At 48.0% G+C, this 14994-nt stretch overlaps 1 protein-coding gene across 5 annotated transcripts in view; it reads left to right on the top strand.

Moving 5' to 3' along the window:
- The window catches only part of npl (N-acetylneuraminate pyruvate lyase (dihydrodipicolinate synthase)), a 130982-nt gene that overhangs the window by 84316 nt on the left and 31672 nt on the right, over window positions 1-14994 (top strand). For 3 of the 5 annotated variants that reach the window (XM_072511245.1, XM_072511243.1, XM_072511244.1), the window contains exons 10-11: window positions 3272-3356; window positions 5126-5165. In XM_072511245.1, coding sequence (XP_072367346.1) covers window positions 3272-3356; window positions 5126-5165 — 125 coding nt within the window. Of the gene's footprint in view, window positions 1-3271; window positions 3357-5125; window positions 5166-7643; window positions 7695-14994 lie in introns of those variants that run through there. The other 2 variants (XM_072511246.1, XM_072511247.1) reach the window with 2 other exon arrangements.

Genomic DNA, 14994 nt, shown 5'->3' with positions numbered 1-14994 from the left:
CCATCAAGGGTTAGGTCATAGGCACTCACGACCTTTGCCTGCTGGTCCTTGGCAACTTGTACACCGAGAGCCATGAGGTGTTCGTTGAGGCTGATGTGGAGCTCCGAGTCAGTTGACTAGTTTGTTCTTGATGGGGAATCCAATTCCATGCGTCCTGGTCTGATCCTTGGGTTTTGCTCTCCGGAAGAAGGTATAACCACGTTCCTTTGGCTGCCCTTCACCTGCTCTATGCATCTCTTGCAGGGCAGTGATGTCAGTGTTGAAGTGCCTGGGGCCGCACGGTGGCACAGTTGTTTAGCACTGCTGCCTCACGGCGCTGAGGTCCCAGGTTCGATCCTGGCTCTGGGTCACTGTCCGTGTGGAGTTTGCACATTCTCCCCGTGCTTGTGTGGATTTCGCCTCTCAACCCAAAGATGTGCATGGTAGGTGGATTGGCCACGCTAAATTGCCCCTCAATTGGAAAAAATTAATTGGGTACTGTAAATATTTTTTTTAAGTGTTGAAGTGCCACAGGCAACAAGGGCAGTCCTCCTTTCTGGTCAATTGATGTGCTTGTTCTCCATGAGGGTTTGTGCATTCCAGGAATGTGGTGAGGGTGGTGCCTGAAAGGTGCCTCTGATTTGGGTGGAGAGGTGTGAGGTTTGAAATGAAATGAAAATGAAAATTGCTTATTGTCACAAGTAGACTTCCAAATGAAGTTACTGTGAAAAGCCCCTAGTCGCCACATTCCGGCACCTGTTCGGGGAGAATGGTATGGAATTGAACCGTGCTGCTGGCCTGCCTTGGTCAGCTTTCAAAGCCAGCCCTGTGCTAAACCAGCCCCTTGGTTTGTTGCGCGTCTTGGCTTGTTCAAGAATCCTTGGGGAAAATTTTGGTGTTCCACTTTGCTGGGGTTTCCTCTCTTTATCTGGGAAGTAGCAGTGCTACAAGCTATGATTGGCTTTATTTAATTCTAGACGGTTTCCCTTGTCCTGGGGAGAGGAATTGTACATCTTCCCAAGATACCCTGTTGGTTGGTGTCTTGGAGGTTTCTCTTTTTTTAATAAACTTAAAGTACCCAATACAATTTTTTTTTTCCCAATTATGGGGCAATTTAACATGGGCAATTTAATGTGGCCAATCCACTTACCCTGCACATCTTTGGGTTGTGGGGCTGAGACCCACGCAGACACAGGGAGAATGTGCAAACTTCACACGGACAGTGACCTGAGGCTGGGATTGAATCTGGGTCCTTGGCTCTTGTGAGGCAGCAGTGCTAACCACTGTGCCACCCTTTTTGTATTTAATTTTCTTTGTTTGGTGGTTAAAGAATTGTTGACTGGCTCCTGCAAAGGTACAGGTAGGTCTCATATGTGAGAAAAATATGTTATAGGGGTAGCACGGTGGTGCAGTGGTTAGCACTGCTGTCTCATGGCACCAAGGTCCCAGGTTCAATCCTGGCCCTGGTCACTGTGTGGACATTGCACATTCTCCACGTGCCTGCGTGGGGTTTGCCCAAAGATGGACATGGTAGGTGGATTGGCCACTCTAAATTGCCTCTTAATTGGAAAAAATGAATTGGATACTCTAAAAAAAAATTTTTTTTTAAAGAAAAAGATGTTATAATGTGCCACTGGTGTCATCTGGTATGTTTGGGGGGGGGGGTTTGGTCCACACCTGAGCGGGTATCAAAAGTCCTATCCTATATTTTCATCGGCTGGATGAGCAATAGCTACACGTGAAGGTGTGCACCATTTTTCCATGTGTCCATGGCTTTATCCTCTTCCTAATTTATCCATTCACTGTTTTTTCATGCATAAAAGACACCAAGTTGAAGATAGATTGACCATGCCCAATTGCCCCTAAGTGTCCAAACATGTGCCGGTTTGGTGGATTGGCCATGATCAATGCACGGGGTTATGGGGTTAGGGTGGGGGAGTGGACCTATGTAGAGTGCTCTTTTGGAGGGTTGATACAGACTCAATGGACCAAATGGCCTCCTTCTGCACTGCAGGGATTCTATGGTTTCAGCTGTGTTGGTGTTCTCCTGTCTTTTTCTGCATTTTGAACACAGAATCACTTATGCTGTACTGTACCAGTTTTGAGGGTTCATTACATTATTTGCAAAATTGGAAAACCTCTAATAAAAGTATATATATTTTTTAAACTGCATCAGTTTTCGCAAGTTTGCAGACTCCATGTATACCTCTGCTTACTGGTTTGCAGTGGCAGGAGGAGGCCATTTGGTCCATTGAGTCTGTATCAACCCTCCAAAAGAACACTCTACATAGGTCCACTCCCCCACCCTAACCCCATAACCCCGTGCATTGATCATGGCCAATCCACCAAACCGGCACATCTTTGGACACTTAGGGGCAATTGAGCATGGTCAATCTATCTTCAACTTGGTGTCTTCTTTTTTGCATGAAAAAACAGTGAATGGTCTTTGCTGTTTTCACATTATTTTCGAGTATGTACAGCAGTAGATAGGACATAGATTTCTCCAGATATGTACGCAATGCAATAATAGATTTTTCTTAAACATACAAATGCTGCAGCTTAAAGTCTGAAAAATGGAATAGAAAAAAATATTGAAATACTCTGCAGATCGGGCAGCACTTCTGGAGACAGAGAAGTTAATCATTGCCATTTCATATTTGTCTGAAAGATCAACGAACTGACTTTAGGTTTCCCATTCTAAAATTAGCTGTTTCTTCAAAGATGCTAACTTCTCATTCAAAAATGTGATACCGAAGTGTTAAGCTTAGCTGAAGCCTGATGAACTGTAACTGTTGAGGGTGGTATAATTTTAGCTTCAATCAAATTTACATTTATTTTTAATAAATTTTAGAGTACCCAATTTTTTTTTTTCCAATTAAGGGGCAATTTAGTGTGGCCAATCCATCTACCCTGCACATCATTGGGTTGTGGGCGTGAGACCCACGCAGACACAGAAAATGTGCAAACTCCACACGGACCATGACCCGGGGGTGGGATCGAACCCGGGTCCTCGGCATGTGAGGCAGCAGTGCTAACCACTGCACCACCATGCCACCCGATCGAATTTGAATTTAAATGCATGTTCGGAAGTCTAATATTTGTCTATGAGATGGGATCTATGACCAACTTATTTTTCAAGATTACTTCTGAATATTTGGTGCAAAATAATAAGGGACACAATCGCTGTAAATATTTTTGCAGCTGTTTATTGAAAATAAAGACTTGATTCTTGAAGATCAAAGTACTTGAGCAGTATTCTTGCTACTCACTGTGGTATGCTGTTTTCTTTCAGTACGTACAATTATGTTGGAAATTTGTGTAATAAGATGCTGACTGTTACTGAAAAAGGAGACTTCAACATGGCCAGGGAGCACCAAGTAAGCTCATTTTACAGCTTGCCTTTATTCTTATTTTCACTTCTACCGGTACAAAAACACTTGTGTATATCACTGCAAAGTCTTGAGGAAGTTGAAAATTGAAGGCCCTTAATTCATAGCATGATGACTCACGACGCTGAGGACCCGGGTTCGATCCTGGCTCTGGGTCACTGTCTGTGGAGTTTGCACATTCTCCCCATGTCTGCGTGGGTCTCACTCCCACAACCCAAAAGATGTGCAGGTTAGGTGGATTGGCTACACTAAATGGTCCCTTAATTGAAAAAAAAATTGGGTACTCTAAATTTAAAAAAAAATTCATAGCAAGATGATTAGAAGTTCTATACCAGTTTTAAAGAGATGTAATGTTCCCTGTAATTTCTAATTTAAGAGTTGCTATTTAAAAGTAATTGTGGTGAACTCTGATCAGGATAGTTGAAAATCTACCCCACGTATTTGGAAGCTTCGTTCAAATAATCATATGTATAGATTGGCTTATTTATAAAAATGACTTAAACTTTACAACGTCAAAACACCCCCACGTCTTGACTTAAGACCAGATATCTCTTTTCTGATCTGGTTTACTCCAAAGCTGTCTTTGATCCTTTTCAATCTCCCTTTTCTTTGGCAATAGTTTTTTTTCTCGAGTGCTTCAAGGTGCAATCCTATGGGTGAAGAGACTGCTTGTGGCCTTGGTATCATATTTGAACCCAAGCTGCGCTTCCAACCACATATCTGCACTGCCAAGACTGCCTACCTCCATGACTTAACCTTGCCTCAACTCATCTGCTGAAACCCTCATTCATGACTCTAGAATTGAATATTCCAGCACATTCCTTGCTGACCTCTTTTATTCTATTCCCTGTAAATTTTAAATCATCCAAATCACCGCCCATATCCTCCCTTGTGCCATGTTCTGTCCACCTATCACCCTTGTGCTTGCCGGCCTACATTGGTTCTTGGCTAAATAATCTAAAAATTCCCATCCTTGTTTTTAAATCTCTCCTTAGCCTTGCCTCTCCTCCCTCTCCTCTGTAATCTTCTCCAGCCCAACAACCCTCAGATAATAACTCTCCTATAATTCTCGCCTCGTGACCATACCCAACATTAATTGTTCCACCATTGGTGATAGTACTTTCAGCTGCCTGGGCCCTAAGCCTGGAATTACCTCACTAAACCTCGATGCCTCTGTGCATCCTTTAAAACACTCAGCGCCTAGTTTTTGTCCAAGGGTTTGATCATCTTTCCTAATGTTGCCGTCTGTAGCTCGTTGCTGGTCTAATTTTGCTTCATAACATTCCTGTGAGTGGCTGATCATATATTACAGGTACCAAATACATTTGTTGTTGTTGGGTACAATGAAAATGCAAGTTGTAAGGAATGCAGGGGGAGAGGACTGAAATCAGCTGCACCCCTCACTTCTGATTCCTGTCTAGTGCCCCCCAATGTAAAGTGTGGATTTGTGAATATTGAATGAGAGCACAATTGGTCTCAGCTTTGCTCGCAGGATCAAATAGTCTGCCTACTGTCTTCGTTTGAGATCGCATATGGAGAATACCAGCACCTCTGGATTTATAGCCTAGTATGAGTCTACATATTTAAGACTGGAAGAGAAGGAAAGCTTTGGAATGAACGCAACAGAATATTCAAAACCACACCGGTATATTTTGGTTCTGTTGCTTTTACTTTCTGCTTCCTTCGACACATCTGTACCAAGGGCAGCATAGTCATGCACACTTTAATTGTTTGCTTTAATCTGTCACCTTTTGCAGGCTGTAGTCCAGGAATTCATTGGTTCTGTGAATCGATTTGGTGAGTAGTTTGAGATTGTTATCAAAGATTCTTGACTGTTTTTCCATTTGCTGGATGTCACTGGCAAGGTCAGGATTTATTGTTGATCCCTAACTGCACTTGAGGAAGTGTTGTTGAACCATATTCTTAAACTGCTGCAGTCCATGATTTAGCAGTTTGGATCAGAAATTGGCTAGCTGGAAGAAGACAAAGGGTGGTGGTTGATGGGAAATGTTCAGACTGGAGTCCAGTTACTAGTGGTGTACCACAAGGATCTGTTTTGGGGCCACTGCTGTTTGTCATTTTTATAAATGACCTGGAGGAGGGCGTAGAAGGATGGGTGAGTAAATTTGCAGATGACACTAAAGTCGGTGGAGTTGTGGACAGTGCGGAAGGATGTTACAAGTTACAGAGGGACATAGATAAGCTGCAGCGCTGGGCAGAGAGGTCTAATGGAGTTAATGCAGAAAAGTGTGAGGTGATTCATTTTGGAAGGAATAACAGGAAGACAGAGTACTGGGCTAATGGTAAGATTCTTGGCAGTGTGGATGAGCAGAGAGATCTCGGTGTCCGTGTACATAGATCCCTGAAAGTTGCCACCCAGGTTGAGAGGGTTGTTAAGGAGGCGTACGGTGTGTTAGCTTTTATTGGTAGAGGGATTCAATTTCGGAGCCATGAGGTCATGTTGCAGCTGTACAAAACTCTGGTGCGGCCGCATTTGGAGTATTGCGTGCAATTCTGGTCGCCGCATTATAGGAAGGATGTGGAAGCATTGGAAAGGATGCAGAGGAGATTTACCAGAATGTTGCCTGGTATGGAGGGAAGATTTTATGAGGAAAGGCTGAGGGACTTGTGGCTGTTTTCGTGAGAGAGAAGAAGGTTAAGAGGTGACTTAATTGAGGCATACAAGATGATCAGAGGATTGGATAGGGTAGACAGTGAGAGCCTTTTTCCTCAGATGGTGATGTCTAGCACGAGGGGACATAGCTTTAAATTGAGGGGAGATAGATATAGGACAGATGTCAGAGGTAGGTTCTTTACTCAGAGAGTAGTAAGGGCGTGGAATGCCCTGCCTGCAACAGTCGTGGACTCGCCAACACTAAGGGCATTCAAATGGTCATTGGATAGACATATGGACGATAAGGGAATAGTGTTGATGGGCTTTAGAGTGGTTTCACAGGACGGCACAACATCGAGGGCCGAAGGATTGGGAGCAGTTTAGAATTCAGCAAAGAAGGACCAAAGGATTGATTAAGAAGGGGAAAATACGGTCCGAAAGTAAGGTTGCAGGGAACATAAAGACTGACACTAAGAGTTTCTATAGATATGTGAAGAGAAAGAGATTGGTAAAGACAAATGTAAGCCCCCTACAGACAGAAACAGGGGAATGCATAATAAGGCACAAAGAAATGGCTGAGCAATTAAATACGTAAGCAAAGAGAAAATGCTGGAAAATCTCAGCAGGTCTGGCAGCATCTGTAGTTGACAAAGGGTCATCTAGACTCAAAACGTTAGCTCTTTTCTCTCCCTACAGATGCTGAGATTTTCCAGCATTTTCTCTTTGGTTTCAGATTCCAGCATCCGCAGTAATTTGCTTTTATCCAGTTTATCCAGAAGGTAAGCATGCAGGTGCAGCAGGCTGTAAAGAAGGCTGATGATCTGTTGACCTTCATTGCGAGAGGTTTCAAGTACAGGAGCAGGGGTGTGTTGTTGCAATTATACCGGGCCTTGGTGAGGCCATACCTGGAATATTGTGTGCAGTTTTGGTCTCCTATTCTGAGAAAGGATGTTCTTGCTCTTGAGGGAGTGCAGCGAAGGTTTATCAGACTGATTCCAGGGATGGCGGGACTGTCATATGAGGCGAGATTGACTAGGTTAGGATTGTTCCCGCTGGAGTTCAGAAGAATGAGGGGGGATCTCATAGAGACTTATAAAATTCTAACAGGACGAGACAGGGTAGATACAGGGAGGATGTTCCCGATGGTGGGTGTGTCCAGAACCAGGGGTCACAGCCTGAGGATTCGGGGTAAACCATTTCAGACAGAGATGAGGAGACATTTCTTCACCCAAAGAGTGGTGAGCCTGTGGAATTCATTACCACAGGAAGTAGTTGATGCTAAAACATTGAATATATTGAAAAGGCGGCTAGATATAGCACTTGGGGCGAATGGGATCAAAGACTATGGGGAGAAAGCAGGATTGGGCTATTGAGTTGGATGATCAGCCATGATCGTGATAAATGGCAGAGCAGGCTCGAAGAGCCAAAAGGCCCCTCCTGCTCCTATCTTCTATGTAACTGTCACTTGTTGGAGATTATCATTGCTGGCTACTTGTGTGGCAAAAACATCATGTATCACTTAACATCCCAAGTGCTAATGTTATCCTGGTCTTGCTGAATGTGGGTGTGGACTGTTATGATTCCAGTTGATGTTACTACTGAACCAAAAGGTCCCAGATTGGAACCCTAGCTCAAAAGACTGTAACTTTTTCTTTTTTTAGGAAGATGTGACTAACAGAGGCACAGCACTGCTAGTTAGCTTTTAACAACAGAAAAAAATGATCAAACATGAAAAGTTTGACTCATACAATGCTCCTTCAGTCCCACTATCTTCAAAAAGGTAGACAGATTTTACGGATAACACCAGTTATAAGATATATCTTATGCTACAATGTTCTCAGTAAATACGTAGGCCCTGTAACCCAACAGGCTAACTGTGGTCAAACACACCCCACTCTGAAACCAAGTGGCAGATAGTAACCATCAAACCTCCTGTGGATTTCTCCTCAAGCCCCCTGAAATGATGATTACACTGAGCTATCTGGACTCTGGCTTCCACATGAGGATTCCAATCCCTTTGCAAGGAAGGTTAGCATTCCATTTACAGAACAGTTTCTTAATTTCTGATGGCCTATTGAGTATGTGAACTGAGAGGTGTGATACTGATTAGTTACACATAAAATCTTATCCCTGACTGATTTTGCTAATAACTGCGGTTCTGTGTTCGATAGATTGCCCCAAGATTCTGACTCCTGATCATTATCCAATAACCTCTGTTGTAAATGCAAAATGAGATTAGGGCTATGTTTGACAAGGGTGTGTATTCTAAATTATTTCTTTCTTGCTAGCTTCTACATTTTAAAAAATAAATTTAGAGTACCCAATTAATTTTTTCCAATTGAGGAGCAATTTAGCGTAGCCAATCCACCTACCCTGCACATCTTTGGGTTGTGGGGGCGAAACCCACGCAAACATGGGGAGAAAGTGCAAACTCCACACGGACAGTGACCCAGCGCCGGGATTGAACCTGGGGCCTTGGTGCCTGAGGCAGCAGTGCTAACCACTGCACCATGGTGCTGCCCTAGCTTCTACATTTTTAATGTTTTTAATGTTTCCTCACAAGCAGCCTTGTAGCTGAACAGGGCACTTTAAGAGAACGACTGCATGACTTCATCAGAGATGAGTAGTGTTCACAGCTTCTAAATAAAGCTCTATGTTTTGGTTGAACCTCCAATACCTGCAGACTCAATCTTGTATCCAACACATATCCATGGAATATAAACTGCAGCTAATTTGACTTTGATGTTTCCCAGTTTCTATTAATTAAGATTTTATTTTTTAATTCCTGCCAAGCAGCAGACTAACCAATATTGTGGCAAGCATAACCCTACTGGATAAAAGTGCCTGCAATTTAAACTTTGCTGGCAAGACCAGCATCTGTTGCCCATCATTAATTTCTCTTGAGAAGGGGTGCTGAGCTGTCGTCTTGAACCACTGCAGTCCATCTGGTGTAGGAATGACTACAATGCTGTTACATACATAGATACACAGTAGATAGGAGCAGGAGGAGGCCTTTTGGCCCTTCGAGCCTGCTTCGCCATTCATCACGATCATGGCTGATCATCCAACTCAATAGCCTAATCCTGCTTTCTCCCCATAGCCTTTGATCCCATTCTCCCCAAGTGCTATATCCAACCACATCCTGAATATATTCAAAGTTTTAGCATCAACTACTGTAGCGCACAATGACTTACGGGAGACGAGAAGTGATGAAGTCTATCTAGGCTTTATTAAGCGAGACTTATCCCCAGCAGCTCAGCAACAGAATGAGGCTGCGGGGAGAAGCTTGAGCTCTTATACTCCGCCTTCAAGGCGGAGCCAGAAGTCGGCAGATCCAACCAGGACCTGGGACCTGTCAGCCAATAGCCTCTCGGCTTCACAGGTACCACATTACCCCTAATACATACCACCACATTCACCCCTTGTTAAAAAGGAACCCGGCGGGGTGGTGGTTCGCATGGTGGTAGAGGTTTACAAGGCTGGCCCTGGAACAAATTTCGGACTGTGTTAATACAGTTTTAGCCCTACACTGGGCTATGTACAAGTTTGTGAGAACTATTTACAATACGGGCAAAAACATTTTTTTTTTTTTTTTTGTTACAACAGCATTCTTGCTTTTTCTTGGTGTCACGCGGATTCCACGAGTCGAGCAGGCGGTCTGGTCTTCCTCGTCGATCGCCTCAGCCCCGGTGGTGGTGCAGGTGCTTGCTCGGGCGTTGTCGTCTCCGGGAGCGTTTCGCTGTTTGTTCCTGTTTTACTCCTGGGCGGACACGGGAGGAGGACCGATCCCCCCGGGAAGGGGGCGGTCGATGGGTGCGCCGGTGGGAGGGAGGGGGTGATCGGTGTCGGTGTGTGTGTGTTGCCGGCGGGCGCCATGTCCCGCAGGGAGACCGTGTCCTGTCGGCCGTCGGGGTACGCCACATAGGCGTACTGCGGGTTCGCGTGGAGAAGGTGGACCCTCTCAACCAACGGGTCCGATTTGTGCGCCCGCACATGTTTCCGGAGCAAGATGGGTCCTGGGGCCGCCAGCCAGGTCGGTAGCGACGTTCTGGAGGAGGACATCCTGGGGAAGACAAGGAGGCGCTCATGAGGCGTTTGGTTAGTGGTGGTACACAGCAGCGACCGGATGGAGTGGAGAGCGTCCGGGAGGACCTCCTGCCACCGGGAAACTGGGAGATCCCTGGACCGTAGGGCCAGTAGGACGGTCTCCCAAACCGTGCCGTTCTCCCTCTCTACTTGCCCGTTCCCCCGGGGGTTGTAGCTGGTCGTCCTGCTCGAGGCTATGCCCTTGCTGAGCAGGAACTGGCGCAGCTCGTCGCTCATGAAGGAGGACCCCCTGTCGCTATGGATATACGCGGGGAAACCGAACAGTGTGAATATGGTGTCAAGGGCTTTAATGACTGTGGCCGCTGTTATGTCGGGGCAGGGGGTGGTGAAGGGGAAACGGGAGTACTCGTCCACCGCGTTCAGGAAGTATGCGTTGCGGTCGGTGGAGGGGAGGGGCCCTTTGAAATCCAAACTGAGGCGTTCAAAGGGGCGGGAAGCCTTGATCAGGTGCGCTCTATCCGGCCTGATAAAGTGCGGTTTGCACTCTACTGCAGATGTGGCAGTTCCTGGTGACTGTACGGACCTCCTCCATAGAGTAGGGGAGGTTACGGGACTCTATAAAATGGTAGAATCGGGTGACCCCCGGGTGGCAGAGGTCTTCGTGGAGGGCTTGGAGGCGGTCTATTTGTGCGTTGGCACATGTGCCGCGGGACAGGGCATCGGACGGCTCGTTCAGCTTTCCGGGACGATACAAGATCTCATAGTTAAAGGTGGAGAGCTCGATCCTCCACCTTAAGATCTTGTCATTCTTAATTTTGACCCGCTGTGCATTATCGAACATAAAGGCTACCGACTGTTGGTCGGTGAGGAGAGTGAATCTTCTGCCGGCCAGGTAATGCCTCCAGTGTCGCACAGCTTCCACTATGACTTGGGCTTCCTTTTCCACTGTGGAGTGGCGGATTTCTGAGGCGTGGAGGGTCCGGGAGAAAAAGGCCACGGGTCTGCCCGCTTGGTTAAGCATTGCCGCCAGAGCTACATCGGATGCGTCGCTCTCAACCTGGAAGGGGAGGGACTCGTCGATGGCGCGCATCGTGGCCTTTGTGATATCCGCTTTGATGCGGCTGAAGGCCTGGCGAGCCTCTGTCGACAGGGGGAAGGTAGTGGACTGTATTAGCGGGCGGGCCTTGTCTGCGTACTGGGGGACCCACTGGGCGTAATATGAAAAGAAGCCCAGGCAACGTTTCAGGGCTTTGGAGCAGTGGGGGAGGGGAAATTCCATAAGGGGGCGCATGCGTTCGGGGTCGGGGCCTATTACTCCATTGCGCACTACGTATCCCAGGATGGCCAAACGGTTTGTGCTAAAAACGCATTTTTCCTCGTTATATGTGAGGTTCAGGGCGTTTGCGGTCTGAAGGAACTTTTGGAGGTTGGCGTCGTGGTCCTGCTGATCGTGGCCGCAGATGGTTACGTTGTCGAGGTACGGGAACGTGGCCTGCAACCCGTGCTGGTCAACCATTCGGTCCATCTCCCGCTGGAAGACCGAGACCCCGTTCATGACGCCAAATGGGACCCTTAGGAAGTTGTATAGCCGCCTGTCTGCCTCGAAGGCGGTGTACTTGCGGTCACCTGGGCGGATGGGGAGCTGGTGGTAGGCGGACTTGAGGTCCACGGTGGAAAAGACCTTATACTGAGCAATCCGATTGACCATGTTGGATAGGCGGGGGAGAGGGTACGCATCTAGCTGCATGTACCTGTTGATGGTCTGACTATAGTCTACGACCATCCTTTGCTTCTCCCCGGTCTTTACGACTACCACCTGGGCTCTCCAGGGACTATTGCTGGCCTAGATTATGCCTTCCTTCAGCAACCGCTGGACTTCACACCGAATAAATATCCGGTCCTGGGCGCTGTACCGTCTGCTCCTAGTGGCGACGGGTTTGCAATCCGGGGTGAGGTTTGCAAACAAGGACGGCGGTTCAACCTTGAGGGTTGCGAGGCCGCAGATAGCGAGTGGGGGTATTGGGCCGCCGAATTGGAATGTTAGGCTCTGAAGGTTACACTGGAAGTCTAATCCCAGTAATGTGGGCGCACAGAGTTGGGGCAGGATGTAGAGCCTGTAGTTCTTGAACTCCCTCCCTTGCACCGTTAGGTTTGCGATGCAGAACCCTTTGATTTCCACTGAGTGGGATCCTGCAGCTAGGGAAATCTTTTGCGTGCTTGGATGGATGGTCAGAAAACAGCGTCTTACCGTGTCTGGGTGAATAAAACTTCCAGTGCTCCCGGAGTCGATCAGGCATGGCGTCTCGTATCCGTTGGCCAGCACCGTTGTTGTCGTCGTCTGGAGCGTCCAGGGCCACGATTGATCCAGTGTCACCGAAGCCAATCGTGATAGTAATGTCGCGACGTCTTCTTCGGACCCTGTGGAGCCGTCGATGCTTAGGGTCCTTTGTTGTCAACCAAGGTGGTGGTGTCCGTGAATCGCACGCGGCCGGGGGTGGACAAAATGGCCGCCTCCATGGGTCGCACGTGGTCGGGGGTGGACAAAATGGCCGCCCCATGAATTGCACGTGGCTGGGGGGTCACAAGATGGCGGCGCCCATCCTCCCCTCGTGGTGACCGGGACCCAAAATGGCGGCACCCGCGGGTCGCACATGGGGCGTTGGGGGGTGTTTGGGATGTGCTGTCCTCGTTCTTCTCCGGGGATTGCGGCGACCCCCCGGGACCGGCACACTGCCGCGTAATGGCCCTTTTTGCCGCAGCTTTTACAAGTAGCTGCGCGGGCCGGGCAGCGCTGCCGGGGGTGTTTCGCCTGTCCGCAAAAATAGCAGCGGGCCCCCCCGGGATGGTCTGGTGCTTTAACCGCGCAAGCTTGCGGGGGGGGGGGGCGGGGAGTTGGTCGCGATGGGGGTCCACGGAGCCCAAGGGGCTGCCGCGCGGTCGGGGCCGTAGGCGCTGGCGTTTTGGGAGGCCACATCAAGGGAGGCCGCAAGGGCCCATACCTCTGAGAGTCTTAGCGACTCTCTTTCTAAAAGTCTTTGACGAATCTGGGGAGAGATCATACCTGCCACGAATGCGTCACGAATTAGCAGGTCCGTGTGTTCGATTGCGTTCACCGGCGGGCAGTTTCAGCCTCGTCCCAAAATCAGCAGCGCGCCATAGAATTCCTCGAGCGATTCTCTGGGAATTTGCCGCCTCGTCGCGAGTTGGTGGCGCGAGTAGACCTGGTTTACGGGCCGAACCTAGATGCCCTTCAGCAATGCGAGCGCCGTCGGGAAATCCTCCGCGTCTTCTATAAGTGAGTAAATTTCCGGGCTTACCCTCGAATGCAGGACCTGCATTTTCTGCTCTTCCCGTGATCCGGCCGGGGCCCGTTCGGAGGTAGCCTTCGAAGCATGCTTGCCAGTGTTTGAATACGGCCGCCGAGTTCGCTGCATGGGGACTGATCCGCAGGCACTCCGGGGCGATCCGGAGCTCCATAGTCTTTTAAGCTCGCTTAATAAATTGTAGCGCACAATGACCTACGCGAGACGAGAAGCGATGAAGTCTATCTAGGCTTTATTAAGCGAGACTTGTCCCCAGCAGCTCAGCAACAGAATGAGGCTGTGGGGAGAAGCTCGAGCTCTTATACTCTGCCTTTAGGGCGGAGCCAGAAGTCGGCAGATCCAACCAGGACCCGGGACCTGTCAGCCAATAGCCTCTCGGCTTCACAGGTACCACATTACCCCTAATACATACCACCACAACTACGTCCTGTGGTAATGAATTCCACAGGCTCACCACTCTTTGGGTGAAGAAATGTCTCTGTATCTCTGTCCGAAATGGTTTACCCTGAATCCTCAGGCTGTGACCCCTGGTTCTGGACACACCTATCATTGGTAACATCTTCCCTGCATCTACCCTGTCTCGTCCTATTAGAATGTTATAAGTCTCTATGAGATCCCCCCTCATTCTTCTGAACTCCAGCGAGAACAATCCCAACTTAGTCAATCTCTCCTCATATGACAGTCCTGCCATCACTGGAATCAATCTGGTAAACCTTCGCTGCACTCCCTCGAGAGCAAGAACATTGTTCCTCAGAGAAGGAGACCAAAACTGCACACAATACTCCCAAGTGTGTCCTCACCAAGGCCCAGGACAATTGCAGCAACACATCTCTGCTTCTATACTTGAAACCTCTTGCAATGAAGGCCAACATACCAATAGCCTTCTTTACCGCCTGCTGCAACTGCATGCTTACCTTCAGCGAATGGTGCACAAGGACACCCAGGTCCTGCTGCACACACCCCTCTCCCAATTTACAACCATTCAGGTAGTAATCTGCCTTCCTGTTTTTGCTTCCAAAATGAATAACCTCACACTTATCCAAATTATACTGCATCTGCCATTGGTTTGCCCACTCGCCCAACCTGTCCAGATCTTGCTGTAGGATCCCTGCATCCTCGTCACAATTCACCCTCCCACCTAATTTGGTATCATCTGAAAACTTTGAGATGTAACATTTTGTTCCTTCATCCAAATCATTAATATATATTGTGAATAGCTGGGGTCCCAGCACCGATCCCTGCGGTACCCCACTGGTTACTGCCTGCCAATTTGAAAAGGACCCATGAATCCCTACTCTTTGTTTCCTCTCTGCCAACCAGTTTTCTATCCACCTCAATACTGTGGTAGTCGGTATTAGGGGTATTGCAGTACCCTGAATAATGCTGTAAGACCATTGGTGTGGGAGGTACCTGAGACTGCTATTTTCATTGGTGAAACCTGTCTGCTGGTTCCGCCCAGTAAGGCGGAGTATAAGAGCCTGTGTCTCCCCAGCAGCCGCATTCTGTACCTGCGCTGCTGGGGGAAACATCTAGTGCAATAAAGTCTTCAATTGTCTCCAATCTCATCTCAGGAGTTATTGATTGAGCATCAATTTATTACACTAGATTTTCAAACACTGGCTGGCGTGCTTCAAAGGGTACC

Source organism: Scyliorhinus torazame, chromosome 7 (assembly GCF_047496885.1).
Source record: "Scyliorhinus torazame isolate Kashiwa2021f chromosome 7, sScyTor2.1, whole genome shotgun sequence".
NCBI lineage: Eukaryota > Metazoa > Chordata > Chondrichthyes > Carcharhiniformes > Scyliorhinidae > Scyliorhinus > Scyliorhinus torazame.
The sequence above is the reverse complement of the archived record's forward strand: the minus strand, read 5'-3'. Positions and strand labels throughout refer to the sequence as shown.